We start from the raw sequence: 22800 nt of genomic DNA, 5'->3' as shown, positions 1-22800 counted from the left end.
AATTGACCCTAGCCTACAATCCCAATATTATTAGTTGTCCATGAGGATGTGTCAGGAGTCCCTGGTGCAAGTGCTAAAATAAAAACTTCAAATTTGTTAAGATTGCTAAGCGTGACAAAATTCTGTCACACATAAATGGAGATGCCAATATTTCATGAGTTTGACAATCTTCTGAGCTCTTAGCCATTAAACATTTATAATGCAATTTCTCAGGTTGGAAATTTATACAGTACTTCTATAATTTGTAAAATGCTACATTGTTATGATAAAAGAAGGAAGATTGAGGTGGAGCAGGTGCAGCAGATGTGATCATTTAATATATCCATGGTCCAACAAGCAGGTATTCCATCCATGGTGGAACAGCTGCATCTGAGAGCATCTGTGCTTTGTCCTCAGTCTAGAAAGAACTTGGCAAGCAGGCAAACAGGCCTGCAAATGGTTTTTGCCTGAGACATGGAGACCCTATCTCTCTTGATATGACCCAACAAATGCGCCCATGACAAAAGCGCGCCGATGAAACTATGGTGAGAAAACCGTGACGTCATAAACACGCCCACAACAACGCACCAACAAAACCGCACCCACAAAAGCGCAATTTCAGTTAAGGTAAGGGTTAGATTCAGGGTTAGGTTTAGGGATTTCAGTTAAGGTAAGGGTTAGGTTTAGGGTTAGGTTTAGAACTTGTGGTTATTACTTGTTTGTTGAAGGCGCGCTTTTGTTGGCGCGCTTCTGCACTCATTCATCGGCGTGATTTAGAACGCACGGTTTTCTCGCCGCGATTTTGTTGGCGCACTTTTGTCGAGCGCGCATTTGTCGGTGAACCCTCTCTTGGTGGAGACCATGACACCACCATGACTTTCCGAATCTTCCAAATGAACTACGTGGTATTATTTGTTAACATTATATCAGTAGCCATTTATAACATTAGCCATAAGCCATGCTGGCTGGAGATTATGTGATCTGAAACGTATCAAAATAGAGAAATCTGGACCAATGATCTGGTAAAATCCACATTTTACTTTCACAAGCTATATTTGGCACCCTTCAGAAATCACTCAAAAAGAATATTATCTTAGTCAAGAAATATGAAAGGACAATTGCCTTAGGAAAAGTAATGTTTTAATATTCGAAATGCATTTTCCCAAAATGGATGTTTTTTGCACAAAAGAAGCCAAAGTACATGATTCACTTTTCTTTGCATTTGACTCTTACATGCAAAAGAAGTTTAATATAAATAGTAGGCAGTGTGCAGCAATAAGTGTTTCGTGATCAGGAATTACTGATTCCTCAAAGGCATGAGTCATAAACACAAAACCTTATTTTTGGTGTCTGAAGTTATGATATCTAACTCAAAAAAGTATTGAAAATACTTGTCATTTTCTTAATTACTTTCTGTTTCCAATGACCTTAAATCCATGATGGTGAACCTATGGCACACATGCCACAGGTGACATGCAGAGTCCTCTCTGCGGGCATGCGAGCTGTCGCCCAACTCAGCTCCACCGCACATGCGTGTGCGACTCCCACTGGTCAGCTGGTTTTTGGTTCTCTGCCGCGCATGTGCAGGGGGCATGCGGGAGCCACACGCGCATACGCAGGGGAGCATGGGGGGGGGTCACACGCCCATGCACTGAGAGTGGGGAGAGCATAGGGGTTATGTGGCCATGCACAGGGGGAGCACGGGAGTTGTGCATACATTGCTTTCTGCACGCAATGACAAAAAGGTTAGCCATCACTGCCTTAGTTTTCTTAAGTTTTCAGGATTAACTTCACAGCAAGGGTTCCAACATGATTCCAAGATCCTTTGCAGCCTTACAATATTTAATTACTTATAATAGAGTTGACCACGTTCCTGGTGGATTGTCTTGTAGTATCTCTCTCTCTCCCTGTGTGTGTGAAAGAGAGAGAAAGAGGATGGAGGGATGGGATATGTGTACCTGTACCTGGGAAGGAAGCACTGAGGCAGGGAGGGTTATCTTGATAGCGATGGGGAGAAGGTGATATGGCAGAAATCTGAGATGGGAACACTGGGCCTGCTGCTTGAAAGCAGTACCATTGTCTAGTCCTTGGCTTGTACCCTAAGAGACTGGTAATTGGATCTTCAGTGACCCTTGTTGCTTGGTCTCCCATTGCATCTGCCTGGTGACTTCAATCTTGCAGGGTTGGTACTGGGTTACTTTGATTAAACAACACCATCCAATGTACCATCTCTGTAGCAGCATCTGCCCTTTGGAACTAGGCTCCCACTGAAATCCCCCATTCTGTTGTTGTTCAGAGGAATCTTGAAGATCTGGCTTTTTACTCAGGCTCTTTGACCAAAAAGAAACCCTCTGTTCCATTCTGAATGGTCTGTTCTTAAAAAATTTATCAATGTAATTGTGATTTATTTGATTGTTTTGAGCCACCCAGCATTGTCAGGTAGATGAATGTTTCATAAATACCTTGGACCCTAGTGAGGTGCTACCTTGACACCATTCGGGCACTACATTGACATAGTTAATTATGGTTTTTCAACCTTTTTTATATCATGGCATACATCTCACAGGTGGGACATCCAGCTGATGAAACACCTGAATACCTGTGGACCTTTTATGACACATAAATGTGTTGTGGCACACTAGTTGACAACCCCTGCTCTAGAAAATTACTATATGGCAGCAAATTTTAGTCTTTGTTACCATCTAATAGTCTTCTGAGCCAAGGTGGCGCAGTGGTTAAATGCAGCACTGCAGGCTACTCCAGCTGATTGCAGTTCTGCAGTTCAGCTGTTCAAATCTCACCGGCTCAGGGTTGACTCAGCCTTCCATCCTTCCGAGGTGGGTAAAATGAGAACCTGGATTGTTGTTGGGGGCAATATGTTGACTCTGTAAACCGCTTAGAGAGGGCTGAAAGCCCTATGAAGCGGTATATAAGTCTAACTGCTATTGCTATTGCTATTCTGGAGCTCCACAATCCAGTTGATATATTTACTTTTTACTCTTTTTCTTTTACTGATTTTTAAGATGTGACTGTTTTTCTTTCTTTCAAATATGTAGTTTAATTAAAAGCATAGATAATAAACTTATAATATGAATCCGAAAAATGTGGAGAGAAATACTGCAGATTTTGGCTGGCCGGTTCAAAATTTCCTCTGTAGGGAAGCATGTATGTGTTTTCTCCAGAACACATACACTCACAAAAAGTTAATAGAAAAATGAAGTTAAATGAAAATGGATATATAATAATGTTTTAGTTAATATGAGTTATATTGGTTGACTGTGGAGGAGATGTACCAAAACTTATCTGTAATTGATTGATACATTTTCTATAGATGTAAAGAAAGATGTGTACCTGTTTTAAACTAAAATTAAAAAACATTTATTAAAAAAAATTAGTTTGATGATGCCCCAACACTGGAAGTTGTTAAGAGGATGTTGGAGAGCCCTTTGTCTGAAACGGTGTAGGGTTTCCTGCCTAGGTGGAGGGGTTGGACTAGAAGACCTCCGAGGTCCCTTCCAACTCTGCTATTGTATATTGTATGTGAAAAAAATTAAATAAATCAAGTTGCTCGAAAAATCTAAGAGTTTGTGTATGAAGTTTGGTTTCATAAGCTTGATCTCCTTATTGCAATTTCCTAATTTAGGTGTGCATTTGTATTTATTAAATACACGTTTATTAAAAAGTTTACACCAACTTTTTCTCCTGGAGAATTTACATATAGTCTCTGAATTTTCCTTTTATTTTTAATTTCTGATTTTGGCAGGTGACACTGAAAATGGTTCCAAACCAATTAAAAAACTGAGTAAAGATCTGTAATGATAAGGAAAAGAGAATGAGCTGTATTCCGGTTAATTAAACTTCTGATCCTGTGAAATACATATGTGGGAGTAAATGCCACTGATCTGAGTGGGAGTTTCTTAAGAGTATGCTGCAAGTCAGAGAGAGGGTTTCTGAACAGAAAGCCTCTTATCAGCTGCAAAGGAAGTTTCTTGTGTCAAAATGTAAGCTGCACATGATTTTATTGAACTCTGCTGGACTTTTTTTTTTTTTTGAAGAGGAATGGCAAGACTGCATTAAGAATTCTATTGAAGAAATCAAGGATACAGAGTCCTTTGGTTTCCGGTCTCTCTTTATTTATTTATATTTACCTATAACGCAGGTTGACACAATGGTAGCACTGGAAATACTTGTTCAAATTTTGCTTCGCAAATAAATCAAATATCTTTCCCTTGGCTTAAATGAGCAAGAATGAAGATAATTAATTCCTTCTCTGACTTCTTAAAGGGAGACAGTGGCTCAGTGCCTAAGACGTTGAGCTTGTCAATCAGAAGGTCGGCAGTTCAAATCCCTAGCACCGCGTAACAGAGTGAGCTCCCATTATTTGTCCCAGTTTCTGCCAACCTAGCAGTTCGAAAACACATAAAGTAGAAAAATAGGGACCACTTTGATGGGAAGGTAACACTGTGCACCTTTGGTGTTTAGTCATACCGGCCACATGACCACAGATACTCTTCGGCTTAGAAACAGCAATGAGCACTGCCCCTAGAGGCGGAAACGACTAGCACGCATGTGCGGGGTAAACTTTACCTTACTTCTTAGTCCAGGAGTGACTAAAATATAGGTACTAGAGCATCGGCCCCCAACCTTTTGGGCACCAGGGACCAGTTCTGTGTAAATTTTTCCACAGACTGGAGGGGGGGGGTTGCGTGCTGCCTACATCCCACAGAGGGGGCTTTGCTTGTCTTTATGGTCTGGTTTCTGGCATACCACAGACTGATGCTAGTTCATGGACCAGGGGTTGGGGACCCCTGTACTAGAGTTCTCCTTCAATGGCCCTTGCACAATGTGTGTCAAAGGATACTCCTGATCCTGGAATGTATTTTAACTGTGATTCAAGGTTGGCTTGCACACACAGAGAAGTAACATTCAGGAGGGCAGTATTAGATAATTCAAGATTTTAGGGGAATGTGGTGCTGTAAAGTTGGAGACTCTGTGCCTTACCCCAAATGTTCTTTTTCCAATGCTTTAGTTTAACTTTCCTTGTGGTGTATTTAAATCCAGGTAATTAACAAACAGCCATGCTCATCTTCTCGCTTTACTTAAGGAAGAGAAAAGGCTCTTCCCCAGAGCAGGAAGCAGCTGCAATTCTTGGTCTCTTCTCTGCTTTGTATTATAAAAACAAAAGCAGCTTGGCAACTTTAATTTCTGCAAAGAGCCCTCATTTGGCAGAAAGTACACATTTCCAAAAGGTTACACGAGTTTTTTGGCAGTCTATTCAGTAAGGGAGAGAAAAGGTGTGGGGAGAGCTTGGAAGAAGATAAAAATGTGCCCCAGAGAAAGGAACGGGACCACTCACCGTGGACAATCCAGCATAACCATCTCGCCATGGACATGTTGCCATGGGACAATTCCATGTGGGATAACTCAACACGATAAATATTATCCACCACTGTTTGTTCAACATTATTTCCATTGACAAAAATGGAAAGAATGCAGAAGAAACAATGGTGGATAACACTTATCGCATTAAGTTATCCCACATGGAAGTTTTTCCAGAGCAAATAGAATAGAATAACAGAGTTGGAAGGGATCTTGGAGGCCTTCTAGTCCAACTTCCTGCTTAGGCAGGAAACCCAACACCACTTCAGACAAGTGGTTATCCAACCTCTTCTTAAAAACATCCAGTGTTGGAGCATTCACAACCTCTGCAGGCAAGCTGTTCTACTGATTAATTGCTCTAACTGTCAGGAAATTTATCCTTAGTTCTAGGTTGCCTTTTTCCTTGAATAGTTTCCACTCATTGTGTCTTGTTCTATCCTTTGGAGAATAGCTTGACTCCTTCTTCTTTGTGGTGAATTGGTGAGTTGGCTGTGGTAAAAATGGCTGTACTGGACTGGTCACGGCAAGATGGCCATGGCGAGTTGGACAGGGTGAGGTGGCTGCAGTGAAATGGTTGTGGCAAGTTATCCTAGACCCACAAGAGAAGGTGTGAGCTCTTGACTCTGAACCTGCCTGCTTATCAGTGGTGGGTTTAAAAAAAATTTAGAACCTCTTCTGTAGGTATGGCCTGCTTTGTGGGAGTGGCTTGCCGGCCATGTGACCGGGTAAGAGTGGCTTGCCGGCCATGTGACTGGGTGGGAGTGGCCAACTTGTAAAATGTAGTGAAACTCACTTAGCAACGCTCTTGATAAGCAACCAAAACGTTGGCTCAGAAACTCTGGCATTTGAAGCACACAAGTCTTAAAGCTGTCAAGTTACAAGACCCTTGCACCTCTAACCCTTTAGGAAAAAAAAACCCAGGGGTGTTCAAACTTGACAGCTTTAAGACTTGTGGACTTCAACTTCCAGAATTCCTCCTCTCGCTCTTCATCTTGATGATGTGTGGATGGGTGGGGCAGGGAGGGAGCTGGAACCGGTTCTAAACGGCACTGTAGATTTGTGGAACCTCTTCTATAGAAGAGGTTAGAACTGGCAGGAACCCACCCCTGCTGCTTATCCTTCTGTCCTACTTCCCCCGAGCATGTGACGGGGCCACCACAGGGCAATCTTCTGGGTGTTCAGGTTTTTGTAAAACAAAAGTTGTCACCAATGGAGAAGGTGAGTCCTTAAACCTTTGTGGAAAGGCCATTTGAATAAAGGCAGCTCACCTTGTAGACGAGTGAGGAAATTGTATCTGTCAACATTCTCTCCTATTCCACAATTAAAAGGATTCCTGGCCTAGAGGCAGGTAGGAAGTTATTACAGTGGGTCTATAATGTAGAAAGAGGCCAATTGTGAATTTTTGATATAAATATATAAAACCCTAAATATTCAGAGAATTTGCCTTGTAAATAAAATTCTACAGGAGCCTGATACAGCACAAAAACAAGAATGTCTGTCCACCGCCTCGCCACGGATGCAATAAAGTGGAATACTCTTGCATCTGGAAAAGGAGATGGGCTTGGAAATTTTCTCTTTATTCTTCCTGTCTGGCACGTCTAGGGCTGTCTCTACACAATTACTGTCAGGGTGACAATATTGTTTGACAAGCATAGCTGCCCCTGTAGCTCCATGATCCAGTAAGAAAACATTTTAAATGCCAATCCTAACCAATTTTCAATGTATAGTTTGAAACCGTACCTTAGGTGGATTTTAAAAGGAGTTAAACAACTCCTTGACCTGAGAAACCAAGTGGGTAGTGTTTTGTATATTTCTCTCCCCTTGGTTTCTTGCAGTCACTCATAACCTTCTTATCCTTCAGGACAGTATGAAGCATAAACGCTAACCTGATCACTGAAAGATGTTGCAAGGTACCTGCACAGGGAAATGGGACAAACCTTCAAGCTTTGTCTTCATTTTATTGAAAGAGAAAAATATCCATGAAAAACAAGCATGGGAAAAGGATCACAAGCCAGCATGTTTCCACAGGAAAGAGAACATGGTCCTGGAACCATTACAAACCTGGGCATCCCACTCCCAGAAAATTAAATAGGCAGGCAGGCAGGCAGGCACAGATGCAGAGTCTTTCAACCATCCCAGAAAGGAAGGTCACATTTTGAATGTATGTGCCCGGTAGGTGAAAAGATGCTTTCCTCATATTCACAGATGTATTCTATGCAACAGAGTTGGCCATATGCCCAAACAGCTTTCATTACAGAATGATTGACTACAGGAAAGGCACAGGAGGGAATTAATCACTTGCTGCTGACTCCCATCCACTGGCAGATTATTGATTCAGTGGCCCATACTTTCCCAAAGATTTGCCCATCAGTTTCTACGGCTTTCTAGCTTGCTCCTTGGCAGTAGGGCTAGGTTTTGTTCTGGCTCATTCCTGAAATGACCTTATTTCAACTGAGGTCACTGTTAGCAGTACATCTGTGTAAGAAAGGAAGGGGAGGGAGCACTCACTGATAAACTTTCAAGATGGACCAGCACTGGCTTGGTGGGGCCTGATACATTTGGTTCCACTTTGCTTTTGATCTTAATGATCATAGACATAAGATGTTCCTTGCCACATGGCATGTGGATGTGCTGCATGTCATGTGTTTTCCTGGGCCAATTCCTCAGGGCAGGGAATCTGATTCTGGGGCTTTAGTAGATGCATGACAGGCTGTGGTTGGGAAGGAAGATTATGCTGCGGTTCTACTGTGCCATGTCCTGCTGATGTGTGATACAAATGTTTCTTGTACTGCACAAACATGCAGATCTTAAGAACAATGGCCAGCACGTTCTTCCCCATGAAGATACCAGAGACACGAATGTCCCGGAAGAATAACATATTGCTTCCCCTGATGAAGATGGTGGTGATATTGATTGTAAGCATGCTCAGAATTGGGTACAGCATCATGCGGTGCGGCACAATGCTGATTCCTTGCATACTAATTTCACACAGCGACACACAAGGCAGAATCAAGAGGAGGATATAGCAGTAGAAGAACATCAGGCCTTCAGCCCAGATGGGTAACCCTTTCTTCTGAGGTTCCCAGAGATTGGCCTGAATGTCCAGGACATCCAGCATGTCGACAATGACCCAGAAGAGACGATTGCGAAGGTCCTCCTTTTTCTTGAACGTCCTGACGTACTCCATATGCTCTGTAGCCACCAAAAGCACATAGAGGGCTGGGATGCAGATTGACAGTAGAAGGGTCAATGCTTTGCGGGCTATGAGGTCCAAACTTTTCCTGTCAGCCTTATAGTTCTGATAAACGAAGTAGACTTTGATTTCCAGCACAAAGACATACAGGAACCAAAGAATCATGGCATAGCCTCGCTTAGCAGTCCTCACTTCAGCCCCAACCCAAACAGCAACATACCTGAGTATCACCAGGAAGCAAATGTCTCCAACTGAGACCATGATGCAAATAGCCAATTTCCTAGAACCCTGGTTCTGTTCCACTAGATAAGCATCCATCAGCACCATGCTGCTCATGATGAGTGTAGTGGATAGGCAGACATGGGACTTGTTAATAGGAGGGGGAGGAACCATTCTGAAACAAAGAACACATATTATTAGTCCAACAGAATTTCTGTGCAGCAATGGAAGCTCATTGTTAGTACTGTGCTTGCTATAGGTTTGGCATGTGTGGGGTGTTGACCAACTGTACCTCTTCATCTAATATCCCTACAGTTGAATAACACACCTTATAATATCTTATAAATTCCCTAAGAAACCGTACAGCGATAACATTCAAGCAATGGAAACTGAATAGGGACCTTTAATTCAAGCTGTGATGACTGTACTAAGCGCATATTCTGTGTAAAAATTTCAAATACGAGCGTAATAATACAATGCTTTCAGTACTTGGAAAGTATTTATTACAAGCTTCTTTTTCCCTCTGTGCAACATGGGGAAAAAACATGGATATCACTGATTTTCCTTCTATCACTGTCTCCCCAAAGGCCTTCCATCCATCTGATCAAACTTTGGGAATTCCATGGGGAGAAGCTATCAGTGAAAATGGTCTGATCTCTTTTATAGCCACCATCCAAACTTGAGTTTCACTGAGAGGTCACTCCCTTACGTAAAGCTTTAATGGTGATCCAAATCTTTGATTTTAAATAAAAATATATTCTAATGAGGGATGGCTCCCTGATTGATATTATATTTTATGGAGATGTTTTGCAGAATCAATGCCATCCAATTCTCAAGTTGCCAGCACACGTTGGTAATTCTCTTGTGGCCTCAGAAATTTGCCTTACAGAACAGATTATGGATAAAATTCAAGTTCTTATGTTACATGTGCTCACAGGTTCAGTTTATAGTCCTTCTTTCACAGCCTGTCAGGCACACAGATCTTGTAATCCTGGGGTCCCCATCCCCCTGTCTGTGGACCGGCACTGGTCCATGGCATGCCAGCAACTGGTTCATGCAAACAAGCGAAGCCCCATCCATGGGATGTAGGCAGCATGCAAAGCCACGCTCCCTACGGTCCACAGAAAACCCTTTCTCCATGAAACCGATCCCTGATGCCCAAAAGGTTGGTGGCCACTGTTGTCTTCCCCTTGCTTTCTACTTGGATTCTCCAAATGGATGCAGTGAGAGTGGACAAGATACACATCCCCTGTCAACAGCTTGGAAGTAACTAGGGACAAATACAAATCTCTTTCAACCGAACATTACGGCAAATCAGGTTCTTTGGATTACACTGAGACCCGGTGAATTTAAAGTAACAGCAAAACTTTATTGGTTACACGCTACGCACGCTCTTTCTCACGCGCACATACATTCACTCATGCTTACCTAACGTCCTTCTCAACTAGGCTGCCAAGCATTAGCCAAGAGGGATGGAAACTGCCAAATTTGGTTCCCAAAACATTCTCAAGGAGTGGGTGGACTTGTGGACCTCTTTTTGACCCCAAGGATTTTTGCTTATTGACTAGCTGGGATGGATGGGAACCCCCTTCCATGTGTTCAAGCCCAGCTTCCTTTGTCTGGTTCAGGTGACATTTGTTCCCTTTGTTTTCTTAACAATTTGCTTCCTTCTTATTTACTCCTGTAAAGGACCTTGTAGACAAGATTTCTGGCTTTTTGTCCTCCCTGTTAATATGCTTGTTTCCTCTTTACACGCAGTCCTCAACTTACAACAGTTCGTTTAATAATAGTTCAAAGTTACGACTGTCTCAGAAAAAGTGACTTGTTAAGTTAAGACCATTGTTGTGGTCCACCAGCGGCCAGTGGAGCTGGCAGCAGATCCGGACAGTGAGGAAGTTGGGGAGGAACATGGGCCAGTCCTGGAAGCTGGGGAAGCCTCTGATGAGAGCTCTGTGTCGGAGGCAGAGAGGGGGGCAGAGCCGTATGCCAGTTATCAGCCGCCTTCAGAGTCAGACATCAGTGAGGCAGACAAATAGCTGGAGCCTATTCCCGGTGTGTGCATGTGCAAAGTTGCCAGACAAAGGGAACAGCTAAAGAACAGGAGTCGACTTGGGAGTAAGGCCACAGGTTGACAATGAATGGCCCTCCCAGAGGAAATAAAAGAGGAGCGAAAGGGGAGGGGAGTTTGCAGGAGACAATTAGTTCTCTTAATTGGTTCATGACTCTCTGAGACTCCTTGTCAAGTTTTGCAGATATCGGCCTGTCAGCTCTCCAAGTCAGATAAGGTCTGTGACTGTAAATCCTCCCTTGAAAGACTTCGTTGGATGTGAATGAGCAGAATTCACTGTAAATTACTAAAAGGGGTTTTTGTCGGGACAAGGAGTTTGCTTCATGCTCTTGGGAAGCTTAGGTCACACCATCCCACCATCCCCATGTGATTGGGCTCTTGGTAACCAGCTTGCATTTACAAGGATTGCAGCATCTTGCAGTTACAATTAGCAACCTTTCCAGTCAGCTTCCAACCAGGAAAGTCAATAGGGGGATGCTTAATGACCAGGGCAAAAATGGTTGTAAAATCAGGTCCAGTCACATGAGTGATTCAATCAATGACCACACCACTTAGCAACCAAAATTCTAGACCTAATTGTGGTCATAAATTAACCTGTGGTTGTGGCAACTTCTGATTAATCCCACATATTTCTACCATCGTGTGTGTGAGCACTGTATCCAAATATCAGAAAGAGATTGAAAATGACTTAAAGGCCAGGAAGAAGTCCAACAGCTTTAAACTAGATCAAACTCAGGAACAGCCCTTCCTAACCGCTCTGCAAAAGGGCTGGGTTAGGTCTTCCAGAATTCCCAGGTAAGCTACATGCCCAACCTATAACTGAACCATTCCCTTGTTCTTTTTTACTACAGCATATGCGGTCGTGATTCAAACTGGAAATTTTGGTAAGAACCACCTAAGCCATAGTAACACAGTGGTTAGAATGGGGTAAGTTGTAGAGATTCTCAGTCATCCAGGTCATGGTTGTTCCAAAGGTGCTTTTTTCAGGAGGCAACTGGACTTTCTTGTTTTTCTTTGAGGGCATTTCACTTCTCATCAAAGAAGCTACTTCTGCTCTGACAGGACAGTGGGGAATGGAAAGATTTATATTCTTTGCAGACAGCTGGACCCTTTTTGAGGGTCATTGAAGCACTTGGAATGCAGTACTATAGGCTAACTCTGTTCACACACCAGGAGTTCGACCCTGGCTCAAGGTTGACTCAGCCTTCCATCATTCTGTAAAATGAGGACCCACAGTGTTGGGGGCAATATGCTGATATTTTCCAGAGCGAAACCATTCAGAGAGCACTGTAAAGCCCTATGGAGCAGTATATAAGTCTAAGTACTATTGGTTTGCTATGAATTCCAGTGATATCAATGGCAAAAACTTGTGATTATCAAAATCCAGTAAGAATCCAGTAAGAATGATCTCCTGATATAAACCAAAGTAGCCAATACTGCCATTTAGCCATAAAGAAAATGACCTAATGTCTTGTTCTAAAGTTCATATAGAATGTGAATGTGTTAAATCATAATGTGATTTGTTTGGTTTTGGATTAGTATAGTGTGTTAACTCAGATGCTGTAGTTCAAACACAACTGTCTCTGTCTTAAAATCGTGTTTAAACAAAGCACAGATCCAGTCCCTGAGCTAAATGACTTCAGAATGGAGATAAATTTAAAGACAGTTTGCTCTGCATGTATATTCCCATGACCACCCAGGCAGTAGCTGCTTTTCCTGGGGGGGTCTACCACTCACATGCTTATTGATTTCATACACTATTGGCAATGCTGGAACAATTAGGCAGGCTTGTGCCAAGTAATTTTCAAAAGGTTTGCAAGCTTTTGCTGCTTTGAGACACTCTTGTCAAAGTAACATCAACAGGAAGAGGGAAATATCATAATGATGGCCACCTGAGCGGGGAATGAGAGGCCACTGAATGGAAAAAAGGGGGGAATGAGGAAGACCAGATATTTCAATTGAAATAAACATGGATGAGGAATGCAGATTTAAAAACAAGGCTATAACAAGATAGCTCAACTTGCAGCTTCTTCTATAACCTTGGGTGGTCCTGAGTTCTTCCAATGCAACTGACAAGAGATTGGGAACCCATTATCCTTCCATCTGACCCACCCTCCGCCCAAGCTGTTTTGCTGATAAGACCGTTACTTATATTCTGAACACTTGTCTTGCTGTTATTTTGCTTTCTCATTAAAGAGAATTCAGTTACTTGTAATCAGTGATGGGATTCAAATTTTTTTACTACCGGTTCTGTGGGTGTGGCTTGGTGGGCATGGTTTGATGGGTGTGACAGGAGAAGGATACTCCCCATCCCCTCCCCACCCCACTAACCTGTTTTCCAGCTCTGTTCTCCTGTTCAGGGGAACAAAAGAAGATCAGCTGGGAGGCAATGGGGGACGGGGCCTATTTGCTGATTCTCCAAACTACTCAAAATTTCCGCTACCAGTTCTCCAGAACCTGTCAGAACTGGCTGAATACCACCTCTGCTTGTAATACGTACAGATCTCTAAACTGCACAAACTCTGTATAGGCACCCATGCCAGGCCCCAAACCCAAGAATGACATATGGTGATTTTTCTAAGTGGAGTTCTTCATTGTTTCTACATCCATAGAACAGAATCTTGCCAAACTAACCACTCTACTATCTGAACCTACCATATACAGATAGTTCTCAATTTACGACCACTATTAAGCCCAAATTTATGTTGTTAAGTGATAAATGTATTAAGTGAGTTTGTTCCATTTTATAACTAGTCTTGTGACACTTAAGTGAATCACTGCAGTTCTTAAATTAGTAACACGGTTGTTAAGTGAATCTGGTTTCCCCACTGACTTTGCTTGTCAAGCAGGATTACATGATTCCGGAATGCTGCAATTGTCATAAATATAAGTCAGTTGTCAAGCATCTGAATGTAAATCATGTGACCATGAGGATGCTGCAAAGGTCATTAAGTGTGAAAAATGGTCATAAGTCACTTTTTTCAGTGCCATTGCAACTTGGAGCAGTCACTGAATGAACTGTTGTAAATTGAGGACTACCTGTACTCTGAAAACTATTAGGGAGGGGCTGTCTTCAACCTCTTTCTCGCAACACAAATATATCTGGATTGAGTTGTTCCTCTTGAAGGCACTTCCTTCCTCCTGGGAATCTAACCTATTACATTCCACCACATCCCACCTGCTGCTACAGTGTAATTATCTGTTGGCTAAAATCTAGGAAAGGTGGCTCAGTGACTAAAAGTCTGACCTTGTGGATCAGAAAGGTTGGCAGTTTGGCGGTTCAAATCCCAAGTGTCGCGTAACGGAGTGAGCTCCTGTTACTTGTCCCAGCTTCTGCCAACCTAGCAGTTCAAAAGCATGTAAAAATGCAAATAGAAAAAATAGGAGCGACCTTTGGTAGGAAGGTAACAGCCTTCCGTGCACCTTCAGTGTTTAATCATGCCAGCCACATGATCATGGAGACATCTTCAGACAGTCCTGGCTCTTCGGCTTTGAAATGGAGATGGGCACCGCCCCCTAGAGTCGGGAATGACTAGCACATATGTGTGAGGGGAAACTTAAGACATAGGAAAAGACACTCTCTTAAGGCTGCTGCATCTGCTGGAAATTTGCAGTGTGGTGACCCAAATGAAAATGCTCAGGACAAGATGCCCTGGTCATGGAAGATGCCTCCTGGTTCCATTAGAGTTGGCATGAAGCCTTTTAACCTTCAGTTTAAACTAATGTTGCTTTCCATGTCTGGTCTGGTACCTCCATCCCTTGTTTAAGAGTTTTTGAAAACAATTGAAGATACTTAACATGCTTTTTAGAGTTTTGTTTTTCTTTTAATTATTTTAAGTTATTATCACTTAACGAGTCCTTATTTGTTTTTTTTAAAGTATCTGCACTCTACTTATGGATTGTAACGCTATTTAAGTGTAATGTTATTTAAACTTAAACTGAATTAAATTAAATTCAGTACACTTAAATTATCCCTCTCTGTTTAATAGCTTTTTCATCCTGTCACCTTCAGAATTATATTACTTTTGGAGGAACTCCAGAGCCAGCCCTAGAGATGGGAACAGGCATTGCTCACCTCCAGTGAAAAGAAGAGAGCTCATTCATTCTAATTTAGAGATGGTTGAACTGGGGCTGTGGTGTGATCTGTTTGGCCATTAGACAGCTGTTTTTTTTAGGTTGAATAGCATCACATTTTAAGCAACACCACTCCATCTCATTACTGTGAAGTGACCTAGGGTTTGAAGCATATGCCTTGCACACACTTCCTTACAAATCTAAACTGACATATTTATTCTACTGACTCAGTGATACAATAGAATTAGATTTGTAAAGGTCAAGAATGGATAATAATAGTTACTGGAATCCATTTATCAATATATGAAAACATGAAGGGTAAGTCAGTAAATACTGGATAAAAATGAGTGAATGATTTAACCCGGGGTGTCAAACTGGCAGTCCACAGGCCAGATGCATCATGTGCAGGCCACGCCCACCCCCATCTCTGCAAAGGGAAAAAAGTCACGTCACGTGACATCTACAGGGACACAGTGAGTTTGACGCCTGTGATCTAACCAGTATTCAGCACTTTTACAATAGAATAACAGAGTTGGAAGGGACCTTGGAGGTCTTCTAGTCCAAACCCCTGCTTAGGCAGGAAATCCTATACCACTTCAGACAAATGGTTATCCAACATCTTCTTAAAAATGTCCAGTGTTGGAGCACTCACAACTTCTGGAGGCAAGTTGTTCCATTGGTTAATTGTTCTGTTAGGAAATTTCTCCTTAGTTCTAAGTTGCTTCTCTCCTTGATTAGTTTCCACCCATTGCTCACTGTTCTACACTCAGGTGCTTTGGAGAATAGTTTGACTCCCTCTTCTTTGTGGCAACCCCTGAGATATTGGAACACTGCTATCAAGTCTCCCCTAGTCCTTCTTTTCGTTAAACTAGACATACCCAGTTCCTGCACCCGTTCTTCATATGTTTTAGCCTCCAGTCTCCTAATCATATTTTAATGAATCTTTTTTTATTTTCAAGGGAAAATTTTATAAGTGCTTCATTGACTACAGTCCATCTACATGTGGATGACATACACCCATAAAAATGAGGTTGCTATATCTCTTGTCTACACATTACACAGAGAGGCAATTTTCGTATATGAATTATATTAGAATTGTTTTGTGAACTCTTTTGCAAAAACCAAGTTACTCTAGGAAACGTTACTGCATTCTATTTATACAGTGATTTATCAGTAATTCAAAAAACCCTTCTTTTATTTTATAAAAAAAAGATATTCTGAGCTTATAATAAATATGTACATAACTTTCAAAACCAGAACAAAATTAAATCATTTAAATAAAGAACAAATAAGAAACATTGTACATATGTTCTGCTTCCCCCATGGTTAGTTTTGGCTTGGAATGTTTTGTGAATGGAATCAATTACGTTTATAGTTCAGTGCGATATACGAACCCAGTTAATTATGGATTTTTTTTAACTTACACCAGGAACTCACTTAAGTAATCCACGATTTAGCACTACTTTTGACAAGCTGGGGTCTGCCAGCATTGGGGACAAAATTCTCAGAACTGACCATATTGCCTTGGGATTCTGGGAATTGCATTTCCAACATAGAGAAATTGTGCAGAAATGGTCAGGCATGTTAAGTGTGATGTGTTAAGCCTTGCTTAAGGATGCTCTCTGATTCCTCCAGTATAGTTAAATTAACAGTCTCCCGCAGTGCAATTTATATATGGTTAGGGAGTTATATATGGTTGGGGATAGCCCATGGGAGATAAGGAACTTTATGCCTGAGTATACTTATATAGGCTGAGCCTATTGATTACTAAGTAATGCCAGCTCTCAGGACTCATAGGTAGCAATTGGGTTACGGTCTTTGAAGGCAGAATTGAGGAATTGCTCAGTGTCACACATCATAAGATTGCTTATGGGATTCAAAACTGCAGATGTGGGAAGCTGTGAGAACTAACAAAAAGAAGGAGGAAAAAAAGAAAAAGAAAAGATGCAGCTGAGACTACAGACAATGGCAGAAGACAGCTCATACAAACAGAACTAAGATTGAAGCTGCTAGGAAGCCTGACTGGGGACAAAAATGTCAGAAAAGCCAATGAAAAAAGACTGGCTTACAATGTGGTGTTTTTCATCGAGGTTTTTCTGTGCAAGAAAAATACATGCAAATATGAATATAAATTTTATTTTCCTAGTCTGTCCACTGATCTTTCCTATGATTAATCCTCGCTGCTGTTTATATAAATCCATGGAGAAAGTTGCCAGAAGCCTCAAGAAAAGCAAGAATTTATTCTTCTTTCATGTGTAACTGGTTTTTAAGAGCAATTTGTTAGGTAATACTGTACCACAACATTAAGTAGGAAGTAGTGAAATACTATCGCAGGCCTTGACCTTATGTAGCTGAACTAATACACTTCTCTAGTTCAGAGACAAGCCTGGGTTAATTAGTTGTAATGGAGAAATGTAGGCTAACATTGCCCCATTTATTTAGAAACAGGTTAAGATGGTTTGGAACTGGAATAGAGGTTAAATATTACTCATATTATCCAGGGGTTCTCCAAAGCATCCCACAAAAAAAGGCCACTGCTTCACACAGTTTCAGCTGCCCTTTTGCCTTTCTTGAATCTCCTTGACAGGCCCCACTGTTCCCTAATCTGCTCTAATGGTGGAGTATCTAGGACAGGATTATGTGAAAGAGAATCATTTATTCAGAAACGAATAAGCTTCTAAGGAAGTAAAAGAAACAAAAATGTATCATTATACACACACACATACACACACACTTTGCTAGGTTAGATAGCAAAGGCAAAAAAGAAGGGAAAGGCATTTGGAAGTCACAAAATACAGGCTCTGGAAGAATGCTCTCTTTTAGTCTTGAAAGTAAATCATTTTGCTTTGGCTTCACAAGGGCTATTTTAGTATATGATTTAACACAATGAGCTATATTATAAACTACAAAGCAAGACTTTTGCTTTTTTTATTGAAAAAAATAACCTGACTTCCTTTGGTTTAGAAGGAAGAGGCAGAAGAAATCATGCAATTTAAAACCAAAAGACTTTGATTAAAATTTAAACTTTGGAACCATAATTTATGCCAAGATAGAAAAGAGACCATCTTAAAAAAGATGGGTCTAAGGCATTAATGTAGAATTCCAGAAGCTCCTTGGATTTTTAAATAGGATGAAGACTTTTGATCAAACATAATGGGACATAATGTTTATAGGTGTCTTAAATCTAATGTCAGACTGTCTGGATTCCAGAAGTCCAGAGCCAAGAGAAAATTGAGCATCCAACAAAAGAAGATGGGTCCAAGATATAGTATCATCATTTGGTAAAGGTTTTTCATGTAAAATGAGGTTTCTCTATCTATGGGACAAATCCAGGTCCATAATCATTAGACTAAACATCGGGATTGCGAACTCATACTTATTATACACCACTCAAAGTCATTTTTTGTGAGATAGGAAGACATATAAATTTGATAGATAAACAAATAAATACATAATATACTGCATGGAATTAAGAATGTGTGGAATATTAATGTAGAACAGTCACTCTAAAAATATTTCTCCCAAATTGTCAGCACTTCTCTCTTGTCATGGGTAACTTTGTAGGTGCTGAATATAAGCAGTTTCATACAGTCCATTTGATGGTATATCTAGATACTGGATTTATTAAACTAATTTCTAATTTATTAAAGCAGTATCTATAAGAAACATGTACTAGCAAGTAGACATTCTTCTATTTTTAAACATTTCTTTCCTACATGTAAGCTGGAATATAGGCTTTCATATAGTCCATCTGATGATAAATCTAGTTTCTGGATTTATTAAACTACTTTCTAATTTATTAAAGCAACAACATTAAGAAATGCGCAGTCAATAAGTAGAGTTTCCCCCCTATTTTTAAGTGTTTCTTTCCTACATTTTTATCAAAAAGTCTTCTTTTGACTATGATACTGCATGAAAAACCATAGTTTGCTTTACCACAATTTATTAAATGAACCAAAATTGGTTGAGTCCACAGAACTCAATTTATAAAGCTCAATCTACAAACAATTCTGTCTGGATTCCTACATTAGGGTCAAACGAACACAACTGCAGAGCAGAAAATTACTCAGAAGCTGGGCTGAACATTATGACATCACTACAGGGATCAATATTTAAAGCCAAATTTCCACTCTCCCATGTGAATAATACACTTGAATAATACACTTGATCAAGAGCCAATCCATGCAATGAATTCTACCAAGCAATACACTAAGCATATAAAAAAATGCCTGTCAGTTTTTCTCTGGCAAAGTATTCATTTCAACCTTTAAAGCCCATTAACAGTTTAGTATTTGATCTTCTGAGGGACCCCATATTTCAAAATGAACTTGCCTGGGCATTAGGTGCAGAGGGTCTCACTTTCTGAGCTCTGTTTGTTGGACATATAGGAGAAGAGTTTCTTCTATATGGCTCACATCCATGGACACCTGGAGGGGACAAGGGGGAAAATGATATCATGCACGTCATAATGGAACTGATAGAAAATGTTGTCAATGGGAAATCGTGATTGGTACAACTATGAGCTAAAGGAAGTAAGTCTTTTTTGTTCAGCTATGCCTTTGTAATCGGAGTTTGCTTTTATACCAGTTATAATTGTTTCAATGAGATTTTAACTCTAGTTATGTTTTGTATTGTTAGCTGCCTTGATTGCCCTGTGGGCAGAAAGGCAGGATATAAATAAAATAAATCTCTACACACATATTAGTTCTAGCTTAACTCACAGGAAACAGGGACGCTTCACACGATATGCCTTAAGGCAATATACTACTCCCTCCTTCAGCTGTCTGACTTATAATTCCTCCAAACTAATCAAGATTTATCAGCTTTCTCTCACCTGATGCCTGCCCAGAATTTCCATGCAGAATGCCAGTCTACCTTCTACCCAACAGAGCAGAAAGGAGTTCCACTCACAAGTTCTTTTGCAACTGCTTAAATATGCTTAATTGTAAACTGGATGGCAAAACGTCAGCCATAGAATGGGATCCACTAAAAGATTACAATATTTCCTACCCTGATTCATGTCAATAATACTCTAAACCACTGGTTCTCAACCTTCCCAATGCCACGACCCTTTAATATAGTTCCTCATGTTGTGGTGACCCCCAACCATAAAATTGGTTTCTCGGTTCCTAAGACCATCGAAAATATGTGTTTTCCAATGGTCTTAGGCGACCCCTGTGAAAGGGTCGTTCGACCCCCAAAGGGGTCCCGACCCACAGGTTGAGAACCACTGCTCCAAACAAAGTAGGTACTTCCTCATCTTTTTCTTCTTAATTTTTGGGTGTTAAGATGAGGTGTAATTGAAGGACTTAATGTCAGTGCTCTTTTAATTGAGTCCAAGCAAAAAGGCAATGTTGCAAGCAAAGGACAAGTACTCCATTTTTTGATATAGATCTCACTTCTTCTTTCAATGGCCAGCAGCATGTGCACACCACACACACACACACACACACTCCTCAGTCTTCTATCTACCATAACTCATTCATGAAGTTTGTTGAGGCGCAGCTGACTCTTCATAAGAATTATGGCTGTGTGGTCTATCTGCTAAGCATGGGTCTCCTTTTGTTGTTCAATCCTAACTTGAGATTTTGGAGGTTGGGTGGAGCGCTTGTGAAACAGTATCGAAAAAAGGGGTGTATCAGCCTCAGATTTGCACATGGCAGAGAAGCTGCTATCTGTCTATCTGCAGCAGAGAAGAAAGTTAAACAGGTTGGCTGGTTTTTGGGTCATGTGCAAAAAGAATAGGATTGCTGCATTTTTTTCCACAGGGGGCTTCCTGGCTACAATTAATGGCATTTATAGGGTAGCACATCGGGAAAGTGCCGTTCGAGAAAAGTGCTTTATACAATCTATCTTTTCCAGCACACCACATTAACCACATTGAGTTTGCATGCATGAGAGATGCCTATCCACACAGAAATATTATAATTAGTGCTATTCAGGGATAAAAGGTACCGATATAGAAAATCTGTGCCTGGTTCTTTCATGCCTTCTTATTTTATCCCAGAGAGATGTAGGCTAGATGGCAGAATCTATCTGGGTAGAGAAGAGAAATAGAAGGGAAAAGGCACTTAGCCTCATCCAGATTGTTCTTCCCGCCCAGAGCTGATGTCTATTAAATCAATTTTGGTCAAATTTCTTACCAATTACAGTTAGATCATAAACAATTCAGTGACCATATTCTATAGTGAATAATAATACTGATTGTCAGTATTCACATTGGCAATCTCAGGATAATTTTGTCACTCCTTGGAGTCTACACATGCACACAATCATATTTTCCCCACCTCTGGGAAACATACAACTACATCTCAATGATTGCCAACATTCAGAAGAGTGCCCAAGTTTTCCGTAGGGCAGTACATTTGCCCAGGATCCTAAAGATGCATGAGCAAATGACACGTTTTCTTAAGATTCACACTTTCCCCCCTCACATATTCAAACCCAGCCATCCGTTCACTGCAGCATCAATTTGTTCTTTGGCTGCTTTCCAAAGAAATCCAAGAGCAAAAACAAAACCAAAGCTCTTTTAATGAAGGATTATTTTAGACAACAATAATAATAACCATAATTAATAGTAGCAGTAGTACAATATTACCTAGTGCTGGTCTTTGAAAGCCCCGGGACTTTTCGCCGGCTCTCAACAGGGATGGTTTAGGGCTGAAAGACGGACGGATCTTGAAGCGATCCAGTCAGTTAATCAACTGAGTTAGGACGAGAGCGAGATCCCCGGCAGAGGGAGGCCGCCCTTCGCAGCCAATGAATGCTCAGCAAGTTCTGCGCGTGGATTTCAGCCTGGTTAACAGCTCCCAGTCCTGGAGAGGCAGCCGCACCGCCGCCCTCCCCGCCTTCCACGGCCGGAGCTGCTCAGGCTGCTCTCTTGCAAGGGACCCCCGGCGTGCTAATCGCTACGGTTAGGGCCGAATTTCTTCCTCCGCGCCCCGATTGGCTCGCTCCTTGAAGTCCCGCACGCCGCTCGCTTCCCGCCGCTCCAGGGGGCTCCCTTCCGGCTGTTTTAGGGTACTGGAGACCGACGGCGGGAGCGCCCTACACCGCTCGGCTCGCCTCTTTCTCCCCGCGAATGCCTTCCTCTCCGGTGTAGGTGACGAGCAGCCGTTGGCCCGGAGCCCAGCAGCACCATCCCCCGCGATGCGACCCGGGCAAGCAGCAGCCTCTCCTTCCCGCGGGAAGCGAAGGTCAAGAGCGATTCTCGCAAGCGGCGGTGGCTCACGGGTTTTGCAGTCCCTCCACCCAGGAGCGCGGATCGTTAGGGCAGGGGGGCGGCGCGGGTGAGAACTGGGCAAAAGCGGCGCACGCCGAACACACACCGGCGCGCAAAAGTCCTCGAGGTGCCTGAGGAAAGCGGGACTTTTGACTCCGCTCCAGTCTGGCCTTCGCCCTGCTTTGCCTCTTGCCCGCCTCGGATGGCGAGCGGGAAGCCGCTCCTACCCCCCCCCCCCGACCTCGGGGTCCAGCCACACGAGCTGCGGTTGAGGGCGGGAGCTCCCTGCCCCTGGCTGAGCAGCGTGCGGCGGTGGCGGCGGCTTCTGCAGTCTGGCAAGCGCCTGGCTCGGCGAGGCTGGGAGCGCTGCTGCTGAGACCAAGCGCGCTTCTGTGCTGAGCTGAGCGAAGCCGTGAATTAAAGTGAGTTAGTCAGGCGGCAGGTTGGCAGCATGGCCGCTCCCTCCAGAGAGCGAGACGGACGGAGGCAGGAAGGAGCGGAGGGGATAATGGAGTGGTTGTCTAATTGGGGGGTCTTACGGGAGGGGGAGGCTACGCCGGGACGGTCCCGGGGGATGTGCCGGTCCTTGCTGTTGTGCCAAACATCCTGTTTTGTTAAATTCCAGATGTTTTAATTCCAGACGAGGGCAGCCATCTATGTATACAA

General features: G+C 42.2%; 1 protein-coding gene across 1 annotated transcript; it reads right to left on the bottom strand.

Moving 5' to 3' along the window:
• Positions 1-6657: 6657 nt before the first annotated feature.
• LOC116506992 (transmembrane protein 121-like) lies at positions 6658-22594 on the bottom strand. The gene is made up of 3 exons (XM_032214894.1): positions 21511-22594; positions 19245-19339; positions 6658-8945 (listed from the first exon to the last, which is right to left on the bottom strand). Exons 2-3 carry the CDS (start codon positions 19250-19252, stop codon positions 7997-7999), a joined length of 957 nt encoding a protein of 318 aa, XP_032070785.1. The 5' UTR covers positions 19253-19339; positions 21511-22594; the 3' UTR covers positions 6658-7996.
• Between the last annotated feature and the right edge of the window lie 206 nt (positions 22595-22800).

This window comes from Thamnophis elegans, chromosome 4 (assembly GCF_009769535.1).
Source record: "Thamnophis elegans isolate rThaEle1 chromosome 4, rThaEle1.pri, whole genome shotgun sequence".
Taxonomy (NCBI): domain Eukaryota; kingdom Metazoa; phylum Chordata; class Lepidosauria; order Squamata; family Colubridae; genus Thamnophis; species Thamnophis elegans.
Note: the sequence above shows the minus strand (reverse complement) of the source record. Positions and strands in the feature narration are given on the sequence as shown.